The sequence below is a fragment of the Cervus elaphus genome, chromosome 12 (genome assembly GCF_910594005.1).
Source record: "Cervus elaphus chromosome 12, mCerEla1.1, whole genome shotgun sequence".
NCBI lineage: Eukaryota > Metazoa > Chordata > Mammalia > Artiodactyla > Cervidae > Cervus > Cervus elaphus.
The window spans coordinates 80905968-80924627 of NC_057826.1; the positions used below are offsets into that span (position 1 = coordinate 80905968).

At 37.3% G+C, this 18660-nt stretch overlaps 1 protein-coding gene across 5 annotated transcripts in view; it reads right to left on the bottom strand.

The window, feature by feature from the left end:
• BBS4 (Bardet-Biedl syndrome 4) overlaps positions 1 to 14234 on the bottom strand; it is a 49998-nt gene extending 35764 nt beyond the window's left edge. The window contains exons 1-2 of one of the 5 annotated variants that reach the window (XM_043919672.1): positions 11438 to 14234; positions 3727 to 3778 (exon numbers count right to left, since the gene is read on the bottom strand). In XM_043919672.1, coding sequence (XP_043775607.1) covers positions 3727 to 3778; positions 11438 to 11461 — 76 coding nt within the window. In that variant the 5' untranslated portion in view covers positions 11462 to 14234. Of the gene's footprint in view, positions 1 to 3726; positions 3779 to 11415 lie in introns of those variants that run through there. The other 4 variants (XM_043919675.1, XM_043919674.1, XM_043919676.1 and 1 more) reach the window with 4 other exon arrangements.
• Positions 14235 to 18660: the final 4426 nt, after the last annotated feature.

Consider the following 18660-nt stretch of genomic DNA (forward strand, 5'->3'; position numbering starts at 1 on the left):
TGACAGAGGATGAGATGGTTGGATGGCATTATCGACTCAATGGACATGAGTCTGGGTAGGCTACGGGAGTTGGTGTTGGACAGGGAGGCCTGGCGTGCTGCAGTTCATGGGGTCGCAAAGAGTCGCACACAACTGAGCGACTGAACTGAACTGAACCTCAACACTTTCCTCTCATTAAGGACAACAGTATCTGTATCAGTAAGTACACAGAATAACACTTTCAACCAAGTAGACTTAACTGACATTTAGAGAATACACCACCCAACAGGAGAAGAAAACACATTCTTTTCAAGAGATATGAAACACATTCTGGGCCATAAAACAAGTGTGTTCTCTAATCATAATAAAATGAAACTAAGAACCAATAATTAAAAGATACCTAGGGGGAGAAATGGAGAAGGAAATGGCAACCCACTCCAGTGTTCTTGCCTGGAGAATCCCAGAGACGGGGGAGCCTGGTGGGCTGCTGTCTATGGGGTTGCACAGAGGCGGACATGACTGAGGCGACTTAGCAGCAGCAGCAGGGGGAGAAAAGGTCTGGAAAACTTCCCAAATATATCGAAATCAATCAATACTTTTCTTAATAGTATATGGGTCAAGAAGGAACACAAAGTAAATTTTAAAATATCTAGAATTGAATAAAAGTTAAAACATAACATTTGAAATGTATGTGAAGCAGTTAAGCCATGTTTAGAGAGAGATGTAAGTACTAAATGCTTATAACAGAAGAAAGAAGATCTCAAATCAATGATCTAAGTTTCTACCTTAAGAAATTGCAAAAAGAAAAGCAAATTAAACACAAGAAAATATTAGGTAAAAGCAGAAATCAATGAAACTGAAACAAAAAAGCAATAGAGAAAAAATAAAATCAAAAGTTGGTTCTTGAAAAGATCAATAAAATGTATAAACATCTAACCAGACTGATCAAGCAAAAAAAAAAGAAAATATAAAGTACTAAATTCAGGAACAGAACATCACTATATATCCTAGACCTTAAAAGGAAAATAAAGACGTATTATGAATTTTATGTCTATAAATTTAATAACTAAGATGAAATGGACAAATTTCTTTGAAAGAGAAACATTATCAAACCAGTGTCTAAAGAAATATGTAACCTTAATAGTCCCACATCTATTAAAGAAATTTGGCTTAACTTAAAAACCTTCTAACAACAAAAAGATCCAGACTGGGACTGCTTCACTGTCCAATTCCAGCAAATATTTAAGAAATAACACTAATTCTATACACAATTTTCCAGAAAACAGACGAGAAAATAGTTCCCAACTTGTTTTAAGGTCAGCATAACCCTAATACCAAAAACAAACAAAAGTGCTGCAGGAAAAAAAAAAAAAAAACTACAGACCAACATCCCTCATGAACACAGATGCAAAAATACTTAACAAAATATTAGCAAAATCAAAAGTTGATTCGGTATATATATATACCGAATCCAGCAATATATAAAAAAGTTTACTACACCATGACCATGCGGGGTTTATCCCAGGAATGCAAGGTTGGCACAACATTCCAAAATTCAATCAATGTGATTCACCGTATCAGCAGATAAAATCTTGGGTTACAGAAGCCAGAAATTAAGGGAAGGACAAGAGCAGGTTATACCCTTGATATTTTACAAGCCTGTGTCACCACCTTGAACAATTCCAAAGGCATCATTTATAATGCATTATATTTATATATGAATCATACCCCTGACACTGTGCAATACAATGGTATTGCAAATGTGTAAAATGGTTGCCCAAAGGCAAAGGAACCTTAGCTGATTAACATAAAGATCCAGATCAACAGATTTTATCTTCCAGACATTTCATAGGCCCTGTTCACATCATACCTGGAATATTCTATTTAGTCCTAAATGCTCTACTTCCAAGAGGGCCAACAAATTTAACTATAGAGCCAAAGCAATAATGGCAAATGAGTTCTGAACTCTCACATGGCAAGAGTTGAAACTGGAAATGTTTAACCTTCAGAAGGATGGACCTAGGGAATACACACTGCACTTTAACTATTTGCTTATATTCCCTATGCCCTGAAGACTGTCAGTTCCCTGAGGGCAGAATCCATGCCCTATTTATCTGTGCATTCCAAATACCTATCACTGGTCTTGGAACCTGCTAAGTACTCACACATATGAGGGGTTCAAGAACAGGAAAAGCTCAACTTTAATACCAGAAACCAGAAAGTCATTGCTATGCAGTCGAGAAGGGAGGAAGAACTGATTGGAAAGGGCACTATGGCACTGCTAAATTTTATAGCATACTTGTCAAATATATCTCTTTTCCAATAGCTATAAACTTTTCATCTCATTAGCCTGAATTGGGCATGGGCCAATTCTTGATTGGTGTATACTAATTACAATTTTCTTGGACTGGAAGTCAACTGAACCACACAGGATGACCCTGGAGGAAGCATGGAAAGAATACTGGAGAGATGATTACAATACCCACAAGTCCCAAGACACCCTACTGATTAAATGAACAGATATCACAGCAAGAAGATTCTCATGCCCAGAAATGGAGTTTAAAATATTAGCAATGGGGACTTCCCTGGTGGTCCAGTGGCTAAGACTCCTTGCTCCCAAATGCAGGGGCCCTTTGATCCCTGGTCAGGGAACTGGATCCCACATGCCAGAACTACAGATCCTGCATGCCACAGCTAAGACCCAGTGCAGCCAAATAAAAACATATAAATATTAAAAAAAAAAAAATTAGCAATGATGTTAGACACTGGCAGAATTCATCTAAATTTCACAAATAATCTACATTGTAGATGTACTGTTCTTTCAATGAAAGCTGTTTTCCTAAAAAAAAAAAAAAAAAAACCTTTGAAAATAAATTCCTGAAAGTTAGTATTTTCCAACAACTTGTATTATAATTTCAAAGAATAACAGAATAACAGAAATGCCCCAAATAAACACTTTATTAACAAAATCAAAACTCTTAGCAAACAACAGGAGAACGCACGCTGCAAAACGGCATATACCCTGGTGACTATAACTCGGGTATGCAAACAAGAGCAACACACAAGACCCTGGGCAACTCACAGCCCTTACATGTTTCCTCATCTAGCAGATAATAAATAAATGAATAAACAATAAAACAGATGGTCTCTCCTGCTAAACAAAAAGTTCAGGTATTTTCTAATGCCTAGGAAGTTGATAAGACACCCAGTCCTTTAGAACTGGGTGAACATGGAAGAACATCCAGTACAGTCACTGACAAACTCAATGCAAACCCTCCTAAGACTTCCTAGGTTAACAAATGAAGAAATCTTATTCCTCTATATAATACGTACCTCTGTTGGATTTTTTTAATTAATTAATTTTATTTTTTGCTGCACCTCACAGCATCTTACTTCCCTGATCAGAGATCTAACCTGGGCCCCTGGCAGTGAAAGCGCTGAGTCCTCACCAAGTTAGGCTTCCCAGACTTTTTATAAAACCTCACACTTATTCAACACACATATACATGAGATTATTTGAGGCCTGATCTGTACTATAGGAACTTTATAGTGGTTTTTCCACAAGTAGAAAGTTAGTACACATTTATATATTAAAATAAAACTCCACTTAAACATACTTTTAGGTAAAATCAATCCCCTAATATCTAACAACTTCACAAAATGAAAGCTAGATATGGCAGAATAGAAGAATCAATAAGACAAAGAAATCTGTGCAAATATACAGACGCAATGAAATTATATACAGACCTTTTTTCAGCCGGGGTTTTTGAGATTCAGCAGATGCAGGAACCTGAGTTCTCTGAAATGAAGAAGCCTGTGTTAAAGCACAATCATAAATCTTGCTAGCTTAAAGAAGCATTCAAATAAAAATCATCATCAGCTCTCCAATCATGCAAGTAATCCGTTAACTGCATAAAAGTACAAAGAATTATTTTGAATATGGTTTAAAAACCAAATGTCAAGTTGTACTTTTGCTGTCCCAACTATTAATAATGCATAATGCATATTTATTATATATACTTACAATGTGCATTTATTATATAGAACTGTAATGTATGATATAAAGTATATAAATAAATGTGCTAAGTTCTTAGACATATTAGTATTATAAAACATATTAGTATTATACTTAATGCTATACTGCTTAGCACCCAAACCAAAAAAGTGACAATTTTGATAAGAGGAAGCTTATAAGGTCATCTACACAGAGATGATCTAGCACTCAATTCTAGGATGGAGTATTTTTAAAGAGTCATTATTTAATATCATAGGCACACTATTCTATACTATAACTTGGCAGAAAATCTTCAAATGAATTTTTTTTTTAACCTGCCTCCCATGTTGTGTATAAGAAGCTTCCCAGGTGGCACTAGTGGTAAAGAATGTGCCTGCCAATGCAGGGTATAAGTAAGAGATGCAGGCTCAATCTGGGTCAGGAAGGATCCCTGGAGGAGAGCATGGCCACCCACTCCAGTATTCTTGCCTGGAGAATCCCATGGACAGAGGAGCCTGGCAGGCTGCAGTCCAGAGGGTCGCACAGAGTCTGACATGACTGCAACGACTTAGCATGCATGTATGTTGTATATAAGCAAAAATAATGGCTGAAAATTTCCAGAGGTAATGAGACAAACTAATCTTTAGATTCTGGATGCTCAACCAATTCTAACCAAGTTAAATTAAAATAAATCCACACTTAGATACATCATAGGACCTCGGCAGTGACAATAAGTTCTTAAAACCAGCCAAAGGAAAAAATGTATCACCAGATTATCTGCAACAAAACAACAATTAGACTGACAGCTGACTTCTCAACAATTAAAAACAGAAGATAATATCATTGACATTCTAAGAATAATTAGGTACTAATGTACCTTACCCAAGAGTAAAATACTAAGTAAAGTGAATATTAACCTAGACATGAGATCAGCAAACTATGGCTCACAGGTCAAATCCAGCCTATGCTCTATGGCCTGCAAGCTAAGAATGACTTATACATTTTACATATTAAAATTTTTTTAAATATTTTAGAACACATGAAAATTATATAAAAAGCAAACTTCAGTGTCTAGAACCAAAATGTTATCAGAACAGTTACACTCACATGTTTACATATTGCCTATGGATGATCTCCACTATATGTGCACAACTGACTGACTTGTGACAGAGAATATATGGCCCATGAAGCTCAGAATATTACAACTGTCCCCTTAAACAGTTTGTCAACTCCCAATCTGAACTCTTACACCAATCAAAACTAACATTCAAGAACAATGGCAAAATTTAAAAGTCTTTCAGACAAAATGTGAATTTTTAGAATTCCTAAATAAGTTTTAACGAACATACATTAGGAAAAAGGAAAATAATCTCAGAAGCAAGGAGTAAAACAACGAAAGGAACTGGTAAAATATGGAAGTATAAGCATCTACTTACTAAATAAAACAAAAAGTACAATTTGTGGGGCTGAATTGAGAAATACAAGAACTAAAAAACTGAACAATGGCATAACTGGCAGGAAGCAACGGGTAATAAAACATTTGATGATCCCTGTATTATTCAGGTTTAGTATGAACTTTCATTTAAATATATATTATTTAAAAAATCTAAGTACTCTCTTAAGGAAGATGAAAGTCAGAATAGAAGGAGAAAAAAATGAAATTCTCTAGCTAAAAGACAGATTGCCAGAATGGTTTTTTTAATTAGATATATGCTATCTGTATAAAGAAACATCTAAAATAAAAGGGCAAAGGAAAACAAAGTAAAAGTGAGAACAGATATAACAGGAATACAGAAGCAAAAAGGAAAAGTAGCAATATTAACGTTTAGACAAGACAAAACAGACTTCAAGAAAAAAGCTTCATCAGGAAAACGAAAACAAATTAAAATAGATTGAAAACTAATAATGGAAAGGGCAAATTTTAAAGCCTTTAAAAAATACACAGGGTAGGGAAGTTTCCAACAAGATATAAAAGCACAAACCAATTAAGAAAAGACAGAAACATTCAACTCCATTGCAATTAATAACTTCTGGGGACTTCTCTGGTAGTCCAGTGGTTAGGACTTGGCGCTTTCAGTGCTGTGGCCTCGGGTTCAACCCCGGTCAGGGAACTAAATAAGACCTCTTGAGCTGCGCAGCACAGCCAAAAAATAATAACTTTTGTTCCAAAAAGGAAGTGAAGACTGAAGACTGAGGGAAGATATATACAATACAAAACAAAGCCAAAAAAGACAAATAACAGCCAGTAACTGTAAGTATTACAAGTCAGTAAGAAAAGCAAATATTGAGGTAGAAAATTAAATAAAACACAATAACTAGGCATTGCAGAGAAAAGGAAATGGAGACAACCAACAATACTAATTACTAATCAGGGAAATGTAAATTACTATCATTTAAGATTTCATATCCACCATGTTAACAAAATTTAAAGCTCTAACAATAACAAGGATGTGAGCAATGGGAACTGGTGGTAGAAGCGTAAATAGCTACAATCATCTCAAAATTTCCCATAAGCTACAAAGTTAAAGATGTATGTAGCCCATAAACCAGCAATCAATCCATTTCGAGGAATACCATGGGGGAAACTCTTAGATCAGGAGACAGATATAAAAGTGTTCATAGCCAGGTCTGAGATATTACTAAATTCTGCACCCTCAGTACTTCAGTTGCCTTACTCTAGTCCCGGCCCTGTTCCCAGCAGCATTCTTTTTTTTTTTTCAATCTTTTTTTTTTTTTTAATTAAAAACCAGAAAGGAAAAAAAACAAACACTGAACTCACGGAAACAGAAACTAAAAAAGTGCTTGCCAGGTGTTATAGGATGAATATGGTCTAAGGATCTAATGTATAACATGGTGACTATATTCAATAACACTGTATCGAATAACTGAAATTTGCCAAGAGTATAGAATTTAACTCTCCTCATATACAAAACAGGTGATGGGTGTGTTAATTAACTCAGTGATGGGAATCCTTTCACTGTGTGTGTGTGTGTGTATAATCATCACGTTGTATATTATAAATATGTAACAATTTTGTCAATTACACCACAATAAAACTGGAAAAAAATCAGAAATAACCCAAATCTCTATCTAACAGAATGGACAAATGGTAGCATTTCCCTATAATAAGATATCTCATAGCTTTAAAAAATGAAAAAACATTAATTAAAAAAAATCAATATATTGTTTAAGGATATTAAGTATGATAAAAGCTATAACAAAAACCAAAGAATAATTAACGTAAAATTAAGGAACAAAAAAAAAAAATTAAGGAACAAGATCATTTCTGATTAAAAAAAGGGGAAAATGCAGCAAGGAAGAGACATTTAGGTAAGTTTGTTTTTAATAACTCATTTCTTAACATGTTAAGTATGAGTACAAGTTTCCATTATAGAGTTGACAAACAACAAGGGTTTGAATTCTGAGGGTCAACTTATATACAGATTTTTTTCAATAGTAACAATATTAAATTTAATATTTAAATTTGTGTATAATTTATATATTAAATACTTAATATTTTATATATTGAATATTTATAGTAAAAATATTAAGTATATTTCAGTAGTAAAAATATAAATATATCCCAAGACTGGTTAAGTCCACAGATGCAAGGGAGCTAGGGATAGACAGAGCCACTGTAAATTAGATTTTCAACTGTGCAGAGAATAAGTGCCCCTAATCCCCATGGTGTTCAAAGATCAACAAGACTGCTCTTTAAAACTTTTAATAACCTTTTATTCTTTCAGAACAACCAAAAAAAAAAAACCTCAAAATAAAAAAGAATTTATAATTTGTTCTTTTAGCTGTTTTATTATCTTGATAGAACAAACATAGAAATCTTAATCAAAGAAACAATCCATTTTTAAATGGGCAAAAGACTTGTAGAGACACTTTAAAAAGATATGGATGAATAAGCACATAAAAAAGTATTCAATACCATTATTCATTAGGGAAACACAAATTAAAATCACAATAACCACTACTACACATCCACTAGATGAGCTAAATTCAAGAAAGCTGACAATACGAAGTGTTAACCAAGGATGTGAAAAAACTGAATTCCTCATACACTGCTCACAGAAATGTTAAACGGTATAGTTTAGCCACTTAAGGAAACAGTTTTAGGTTTTGTTTCTTTTTAAAGCATAAACTTACCATATAACATAGCAATTACTCTCCTAGAGAAATGAAAACACAGGCATGCAAAGACTTGTATGCCAATAATCATCGTGACATTATTCAAATAGCCAAAAACAGGAAACAATCTAAATATCCATCAATTCTGCTTAGAAATAAAAAGTTAACAAACTTTTACTGTTACATAAAATATGAATGAACCTCAAACTACATGCTAAGTGATTCCATTACATGAAATTGTAGAAAAAGCAAAACTGTGCAGTCAGAAAGCAGATTAGACATGTGCTGGCATTAGGAGTATACCTGTAGTTAGGTCTTGAGGGAACTTTCGGGAGTGATGGACATAAGTGAATGGTAGTGACAGTTGTGCAACTATATAAATTTACTAAAACTGATCAAATTGTACACTTAAAATAGGTAAATTTTATGGTATGTGTATTATACCTCAACAAAGCTGGCTAAAGAACCCCATATTTTTTAAATCTACCTGGGACTTTTTTAATTTTGGGGAACATATCAATTAAAGAGTCTTAAATGGTCAGAAAGCACTTTCATTAGTCAGCAGTGCTTCTTTCTGCACAAAGTAGAATTAAAATAAATTACAATTTTTTGATGAGTCTCTGTCTCAAAAGATCTTCCAGGACATTCTGCAATACAAAGGATTCTCTTAGCCCACTCAATCTCATTCATAACTGGGAGAGATATATAGTAAGTTCCTTACTTTTTTTTGGTTCTTTCTTCATCTTTAAGTAGTTCTATGATCATTTATTCACCTAACATTCATGTTAGATGATATATGCTATCATTTGATATATGCTAGGCACTATATTTGAGCAAGTAGTAGCAAGCAGTAATTCTTGCTTTCTGTTCTGAAAGGTTTAATCTTCTAATTTACAGGAAGAATGATGGGTATTTACACAAATACACCAAAAAAAAAACCCCAGGAATTTGGGGGAGTTATAAAAATGTTTTTAAGCATAAAGCCAGGAAACCAGAGTTATTCACTTGTTTCGTCAAGCTATCTAAACTATTTATCATATATTCTTAAATAAGACAGAAATATCAGTCCCCAGTTCTCCTAAGGAACAAGTAATAATCCTCAGTAGTTTCAGTAGCATATTACAATTTCTGTGTGTTCCACACTGGACTAGTTATACTTCATTTTGCTGGGATGTCTCTTAGCCTCAAGTCTTTGCTGCAGAATTCTTAGATTTTTCCTTACAAATGTGTTCAAAATTCTGAATTTTAAGTCTTCGTCTTCTCTCCTCCTCTATAAATGCATATCTACAGATCTACATGTTTTTCCTTTGCATCACAAAATTAACATCACACAATATATCCCTGTTAACAACAGGCACAACATGGAGTCATGTTTGCTTGCTAAGCCCCAAGTCACCAAATCAAAACTTAGTTTTAGCTCTCCCAGAAATGGAATCTTAAACCAATCAGGAGTCCTCTGATCAGCACTAGTTATATACTATAACTGACAGACCTCTGCCATCCCCTGAAGGAAAGTCACCTTGCCATAACCAACCCTCTTTTTGTCTATAACTTCCTTGTTCCTGCTCACTTTTGCCTATGAAAGTATTTTATTTTGTACAGCTCCTCAGAGCGCCTTTCTGTCTCCTAGATTGGATGCCATATCACTGAATAAAGCCAATACAATCTTGAAAATTTACTCTGAATTTTCTTTAACACCCCACTCCACAACTAGCTTTTACTTAAATGTACACCACAGAAATCCCTTCACATCAACATATGTAGTTCGGACATTCTTTTTAATGGCTGCATAATATTCCTCAGTATGGGAATATCAGAAGCCATCCATTACCCTACTAATGGGAATTCACTCTGTTTCCAGCTTTTTGTCACTATAAACAGTATTACAAGGAACACCAGTGGACCAGGTGCTTATGGTGTGCTTTTATTTCAATATGATACAGATGGAGAGGCATGGCTAGGTCCTTTTAGTACTATTACAAGATGCCATATAACTTCCAAAGAGGATAGAAATTCAAATTTCCATTCAGCCCTAACCTGAAAAATGAGTTATTATAAACGTAACACTGCTAGCAATAAATTTGATAATAATGAAAATTATTAACTTGCAGCCAAAGCGCTAAATCATATCAAAATAAACCATTCTCTTTAATACACTACCAGGGATTCAAAAGTACAGACAATTCTGCCATCACACTCATATTCTGCTCATGAATACCTACCTACACCTGCAATGAGCACGGAAGACTAAGTTATATTTGCAGCAATGTCATGTTACCCTTTATACCTTACACTTAAGATTATGGAGCTTAAGTATCTTATGTTTTCAATGTCTAAATTCTAGGAACATTAATAACGCTTTTAATTTTTTTTTAATTCGTAGCTTAACAAACTGCTTTGGGCCTCATAGTCTGTACACAGAGTTTTCTCATTATACTAATATAATTTGATTTCTCTGAAGACAGACTAGAAAACAAACAGACCCCCTACACGTATTACTGGCCGTGCTCCTCAGCAGCCAAAACTAAGGTATAAAACAGTCTGTCAAAGACTGCTATTTTGCCTCCTACATTTTTTAAAAGGGCAATAAATTCCGAGTGGGGTCGCAAAAGAGTCGGACACGACTTAGCCACTAAAACAACAACAACAAATAAGTCATTTTAACAAACCCGCAGAACATCCTTGGAAATTCAACATTAAAACAAGGGAAACACAGTCTCACACTTGGAACTCTATAGAAATTAGAGCCAGTTGTGAATTTACGCCTCCAAAATAACTACTACTGGGTCATCCTGAATTCAACTGAGTTACTCTGTATTAGAAGTTCTGTGGAATTTAATCAACGCTTAACTCAGACCAGTTGAATTCCTATATTTGCTAAAACACGGTCCCGACCCACACGCAGAAGAAAGCTTTCAGGATTTGCCTCACTGCCTAATCCAGAGATTAACAGAAATTGTCTCTACACAGGTGACAGTGTTTCCTTTCCTAACCTCGTAGACAGAAAGCATGGGGCGAGTAAAAAAGCCTTTTCTAATGAAAACCTCCTTTCTCTGTCCGGAGCACCCCAAGAGCAACCCCAGTCCTAGCACAGGCCCAGAGCTGCAAAGATCTCAGCCGGGACCCGGGCAGAGCAATTCCCCGGAACCCGACCGCATCACCCCGCCCGACCCGAGGTGTTCCAGTCCCAGCCCCGCATTTCCCCAGCGGCCGCTACGTGGGACACAGGCCACCCGCCTACCCGCCTCTCCGCTCCGCCCGGCCCGACCCTGCCCAACCCCAACCCCGGCCAGAGGCCCACACACCAAACAGAATCTCGAAGCTCACCACAGACAGTTTCTCTTCAGCCATCTTAGCTCCGCCCACCGCTGCGAGGCCGGAAGTTGCTGGTTTCCCAGACGACCAGGCAAACGGAAATCGTAGGACTGGGGGAGAGGGGAGGGGCCTGAATAGGGAAAGAAGTAGATCGCCGAGCGGAAGGGTTAGCCTGGGAGGTTGTGGATCTTCTAGAATGTCGGAACTGGTCGAGCGCTTTCGGGCGGTCCACTTGGCTCTAAAGGAGCCGGTGAGCGAATGCGCAGCCAGTCGTCGTCTTCGTCCCTGCCAGCCCCTATCGCCTCACGCCCGTGTGTGGACGTTCCTTGAGAAACCCCCCCGACAGCGCTGGGTACAGCCACTCCTGTCCCTGCTCAGCTTTGACGCCACCCAGCGTTTATTTCAAGCCTTCTGGGAGTCCCGGCTCCCAAGCCGAGACCCTACGGCTGAGAACCTCATTTTCGCCTTACATAAAAATTCGTAGTTTTCTTGACTGTCTTTATCCAGCTAAGATATTACCCGCCTCATCAGCCTCCCACTTCTGTTTACGCTAGAGGTTGCAAATCCTGCCGGTGGGCTGTATTTAAATGCAGTCTTGTACGATCGGAAACTTAAAAAATTAGGAGATTTCTTAAGAAAGCCAGAAATCTGGCCTCAGAGTAAATAAAGATCCGACAATAGGTGTGCAGTCCTGCTTGATGGTAAAACAGATCTGAAAATTGGCTGCTACTGTAGGTAGCATTTGTTCACCATTCTGCCACAGTCCTGGCTTCCCAGCACACTTGGGCCGTTTTACCTTTCTAGCCCCTGGTGTGGTGAATTAAATGCTTCGTCTTTCCACGGAGTGATTGTGAAAATACGTGGGCTGTGGAGTCAAACATGAGTTCTAAATTTAACTACTGCTTAACATGAGCCAGTCATTTCTTCCAGCTTCATTCATTCCAGTACCAAGAGCTATGCGATGAGCAAAATACAGGGGATCTCTGACCTTAGAGCACTATTCTCCAACCTTTTTGGCACCAGGGATCTGTTTCATGGAAGACAGTTTTTCCCACACAACCAGTGTAGGGGGGATGGTCTGAGGATGATTCAAGAGCATTACATTTATTGTGTACTTCATTTCAATTATTACATCAGCTGTACCGTAGATTATCAGACATTAGATCCCAGAGGTTGGGGACCCCTGCCTTAGAGTGTATTGAGGAAGTCACACATTAAATAATAACATAAGCAAAGTTTATGAAGAAACAGTTCACTAAAGAAGAAATACAAATGCGTCTTAAACATATGAAAATATAACTTTGCGAGGAAGAGAAAACATGCAAATTAAAGGTTCCAAGAGATATTTTCTACCTCTTACATTGGCAGAGAACAAAATTTTCACTGAGTTATGAGTAAACATGCATTCTTCCTCTGCGGCTAGAGAAAATGTGAATTGTTACAGCCTCCATTGACAGCAGTTTGGGAATTACTTCCCAAATTAAAAATGCACATAACCTTTAATTTCTTTATTTTAATTCTAGGAATATATACTATAGGTATAAATGTGGGAAATGGCCTTCAATACAAAGTTATTCAATGCAGCATTGTTTGTAATAACCAAAGCATGAAAACAAAACAAATGCCTAAAAATTGAGGTTAAAGAAATTATGATGTGCCCATACCATATGGTACATGAAAAATAAACTATTTACATAGTGATATAAAAGATTGCCACAATATATTAGTAACAGATAAAAACAAAGTGTGGAAAAATGTACATAAGATCTGTGTTAATAGAAGAGAAGGCAAAAATAAAGAGGAATATTATGTACATCATTGCTTATATACTCAAAATATCTCTGAAAGGATATTCAAAATGCTAAAACTAAGTATTTGTAAGGAGGAGAAATTGGTAGCAGAGAGACAGGGAAGGGAAGAGACTTTATACCCTGTTACAATTTAAATTTTATATGAAATGGATATTCCAATAATAGAGAAAATTAAAGGAACAACATAAGGGACTTCCATCATGGTCCAGTAGTTAAGACTGCGCTGCCAATGAAGGGGACACAGGTTCGATGCCTGGTTGAGGAATTGAGATCCCATGTGTAGTGTAGCAGTGCAGCGCAGCCAAAAGATAAAAAATAATAATAATTTAAAAAAATAAATAAAACAGCATTGTAACTGTATAATTAGAATTGGGGTAAATGCTGAGGAGAAACAGTGAAAGCAAATAACAGGGAGATCCACTGTAGACTTGTTTAGACAGGGAAGTTTCCCTGGGTAAGATATGTTTAAAATGAAACCTAAAGGATAAGGCATTAACTTGGGGAAGAGGGATGAGGAAGTGGGTAGGCCGGGGAAGAATTCTAAGGCAAAGGAAAAGCTTGTGCAAAGGCCCTGAGGATGGAAGAAGCTTGGCCAGTTCGTAGCACAGGAAGATCAGCACAGATGGAAAGAGGAAGGCGGAGGAGTTGGTTCCAATTGGTGGAGAGGTAGGAAAGACCTAATTTCATGGCTGAGGTCACCTCCGCAGTGATTTTGGAGCCCAAGAAAAAATCTGTCACTGCTTCCTCTTTTTCCCCTTCTATTTGCCATGAAGAAATGGGACTGAATGCCATGATCTTAGTTTTCTGAATGTTGACTTCAAGCCAGCTTTTTCACTCTCCTCCTTCACCCGCATCAAGAGGCTTTTAAGATCCTCTTCACTTTCTGCCATTAGAGTGGTATCATCTACATATCTGAGGTTGTTGATAGTTCTCCCAGCAACCATGATCCCAGCTTGTGATTCATCCAGCCTGGCATTTCACCTGATGTATTATGTATATATCTGCACTGAACTGAACTGAGATTATGCATATAAGTTAAACAAGCAGGATGACAATATACTTTGGCCACCTGATACAAAGAGCCAAGTCATTGGAAAAGACCCTGATGCTGAGAAAGATTGAAGGCAAAAGAAGAAGGGGTCAGCAAAGGATGAGATGGTTAGATAGCATCACCAACTCAATGGACATGAATTTAAGCAGACTCTGGGAAATAGTGGAGGACAGAGGAGTCTGCCATGCTGCAGTCCATGGGGTCACAAAGAGCTGGACACGACTTAGTCATGACCTACTCAGCAACTGAACAACAACAGGAGAGACTAGTGGTGCAGATCCACAGAGGCCATGTGAGGAATTTCATTCTAAGGGCATTGGGAAGGCACTAGAGAGTTTTGAGCAATGAGTGATATAGTCAGAATTAATGTTTAATGAATTTATATTAGTTAATGAGTGGAGAATGAATTGAGAGGAAAACAAGAATTGATAATCTAGAGGTGACTAAAAGAATCTGCAAAAGAATAAAACAGTTCACCTAGACTGGAGTGATGGGAGAAAGAAATGGAGAAAAGGTAAATGTATTCTGAAGAATTTTACGAGGTAAAACGAATTTCCTATGGTGTAGAATTGGATATGGGGGAATCAGGGAAAGGGATAGAGATGTCTCAGAAAGATGACTGCATTTCTAACTTTCAAAGCAATGGCGTGCACAGCACAGTCAGTTACTGACATGGGGAGCCTCAGGGAAGATGATGTTGGTGGAAAACCCATAAGCATATTTCCCAATATATAAAATCTCCCTGAAAGGGGCCCTGTGAGAAGTAAGTAACTTTTTTGTGTGTCTTTGTTATTAAGTAAGGAGAAGTCATTAGCACATGTTTAAAAATCTCTCCTTTGACCCCAGAGATGAGAAGAGCGAGCACTTTTCTGTGCAAGGGCCTTTCTCATGAGAAAGAATGTTGGTTTCTCAAATGTCAATAACTAAATCTAATGTGCTAATTAGATAGATAATTAGAAAAATTTCAAAACATGTAATAAACATGTAATATTTTCCAGGGAAGATCCCAGAATCACATAGATAATGCTTCTTATGTAACACATAAGTCTTCATTTCCCTTAGAAAACCTCCTTGATGTAATCTTGTTTACCAGGATCATTCAAGTCATATAGATGGGTAAGGCATTCCAAACAAAATGGAATTTATCTTCTTTTTCCCATGATAGAGTTGATGAGGCAAGAGAAGAATCAGGCATCAGTAACTTTTTAACATTCCCAAAATACATATAAAAGAATTGTAGTTGAGTTTCTACATTTTAAATACTTCAATATGTCATTCCCACTCTGGTTGGGTCTACAACCAACTTTGTTCTGACACTACCTGCCGGGCAACTCTCCAGCACCTCATACCTCTTTTGCGGTATTCAGTCTTCCCAAACCCATACCACTAACTTCCGAGAGCCCAGCCAGCACGGGAAACACCTTGAAATAACCTGAAGCTCCAGGAGCTTCTTGAAGCATTTTAAACATGCCCATTCCTGGTATTTTCTGGTAAACATGCCCATTCCTGGTAGTCCAGTGGTTAGGACTCTGCACTTCCAACACAGGAGATACAGGTTTGCTCTCTCTCTGGTTGGGGATCTGGCATGCAGTACAGAGCGGCAGCAAACAAACAAACAAACAAAGGCATACTATGCAGCTTGTAAAGAACTTTAAGATGGTGAAATAGTTAAATGAAAAAAAAAAAAGCAAAATGTAGAAGATAGTGTGGTTCTCTTTGTGTTTAAAAAGCAGGGGCGGGGGGGTCGCCAGGGGGAACTTCAGTGGTTTAAGACTCTGCGCATCCCCTGCAGGGGGCACAGGTTCTATCCCTAGTCAGGAAAGTGAGATTCCACATGCCATGTGGTGCAGCCAAAATTAAAAAAGGGGAGGGATATGCATACTTTTTGAAAATATAATTTTGAGAAATTATCACACGAAACTGGTAATGATGTTTGTCTCTGCAGAGGGTGTAGAGAGGACTATAATGGGAAGGTAATTCCCTTTTTATTGTTCACCATTCTGTAAAATTTAGCTTTTTATTATCCATGTAGTTTTAATTTTAAAAACTATTTTAAAAATATGTAGATTAAACCATTTTTTAAAGCTCCCATTCCTGGATTTCACTCATTTGGATGCAGAAAACCACAAGTCATATCTCTCTCACCCGAGCAAACAAAGGCTAGATTAGCTTGAAAATCAAACATATTTTTAATTCATCAGAGAGCTGAGGACATAAAGAAATTTAAGTGAACCAACCTCCAGAAAGCGCTAAGTCCTTCATTGGAGAGAGAAGATACATGGCTGCTTATATTCCTATGCTAGGAAGATAAATCCACCAAAGGGGAATAAAGAGAAGGCAGTTGAACTTAACAAAAAATTTAACAGTCCCGTTGAGGCTGGCATGACAACAGAATCTAGAGGACTCAAATTCACAAAGAGAGCTGCACCCACCTACCAATCTTACCTCTTGGATCTTAAAAAAAAAGTACAGGGAGGTGGAAGACCAGAAGTGGGACAGGGCGTGTATAGGAGAAGAGTTGAGAGAGATCTCTCTTTTCCTTGGGGTAAGTGGAGCCTGTCCCAAGTGCAAGATGCTCATAAAATGAGGGGGCAACACAGGAATGCTAAGAAATCCACCAGAGATACTCTTGAAGGCTAAGAGGGACACAGGAGGCAGGAGAGCTGAGACCCCAACCCCCAGGCATTGCAGGCACTCCTCTGGAAAAGACGAAGGGTGGGGCACACAGTAAAACTGAGAGAGGACTTCACTGGTGGTCCTGTGGTTAAGAATCTGCCTACCAATGCAGGGGACACGGGTTTGACCTCTGGTTCGAGAAGATTCCAAATGCCATGGGGCAACTAAACCTGTGTGCAGAAACTACTGACCCCACACAGTTAGAGCCGGTGCTCTGCAACAAAAGCAGCAACCCCAGTGAGAAGCCTGTACACCACAACTAGAGAGCAGCTCCTGCCTACCTAAACTAGAGAAAAGCCTGCATACAGCAATGAAGACCCAGTGCAGCTAAAAATAATCAACTAAAAGGAAAACAAACAAAAAGAACTGAGAGAAATACCTTCCCAGCCATTTATTCCACTGACCAAGTTAGCTAGGCTGGTTTATCTACAATTCCCACTAGAAAGGAAAGATCACTCACTTTTCCAAAAGCTGACACCTTAGCTATGAAGCAAAGTCAGATCTCTGGGATCTTGACCATGCCCAAAACCTATTTTCAGCAGGCCCTACTGAAGGGAAAGTTCTGATTCTGGGTTCAAAATATTTGAAGCTGATGGTGAGCTGAATCAAGCTAAAGCTGCAAAAGAGCCCAGATCTAGTTCAAATAAACATCAGATTGACTGAGTCACTACTCAAGTGGCTGAAAGAAAAATGGGCATGCCCCATTTTCAAGGTAAGTAATACTTACTTCAGTCTCTCCTGTTTTGTATACAAAATGCCCTGCATACAGTCAAACATTAAGACATGTGCAAAGGCAAGAAAGTAAGATCCATGGTAACAGAGAAAGGTTCAAGAGCAGCAGAATGAGAAATGACCCAGATGTTGAATTATCAGTTGGGATCTTTAAAGTAACTCTGGCTAAAAGCAAAATGCTAAAAAAAAATCTAGCAGAGGCCAACATGTCAGAATCCATAGATAGGATTTTTGAAATAACTGATGAAAATGCTTTAAAAAGTCTAGTGGAAAATGTGGACAATACACATGAAAAATTAAAAAGCAGAAACATGGTAACTACACAAATATAATGAAATGCTAAAAGTAAAAAGTACTGTATCAGAAATAAAGATTTCATCAGATGGGTTTAACAGAAAAGCATCAGGGAACCTGATGACAGCGAAAAACAAAAAGGGAAAAGAATGAGGGGAAACCACCTGAGATCTGCAGGATAAAATCAAATAACCTAATACACATGTAATTGGAGTCCCAGAAGGAGAGGATAGGTGAGGGACTATGGAACAAAAGAAATAACTGAAGAGCTAATAGCCACAAGAAATATCCATTATTAATGGAAGACATCAATACAGATTCAACAGGTTCAGTAAACCCCATACAAAGGAAAACATACCTAGACATATAACCAACCTACTGAAAACCAAAGATAAAGAGTAGATAAAACCATCAAAGAGAAAAAAAACACAGTATAGACAGGCAAACACATAAAAATGATGGACAACTTCTCACCAGAAACAAATGAGAACTGAGGACAAATTTAAAGAACTGAAAATAGAAATAAAACGTCAACATAGAATTCTGTATTCAACTAAAATAACCTTCAAAAATAAATGTAAAATATAATCTCTGACAGATAAAAGCCAAGAGAATTCATCTCTAGAAAAGCTGCAATGGAACAAATGCTAAAACAAAATTTTTCAGATTAA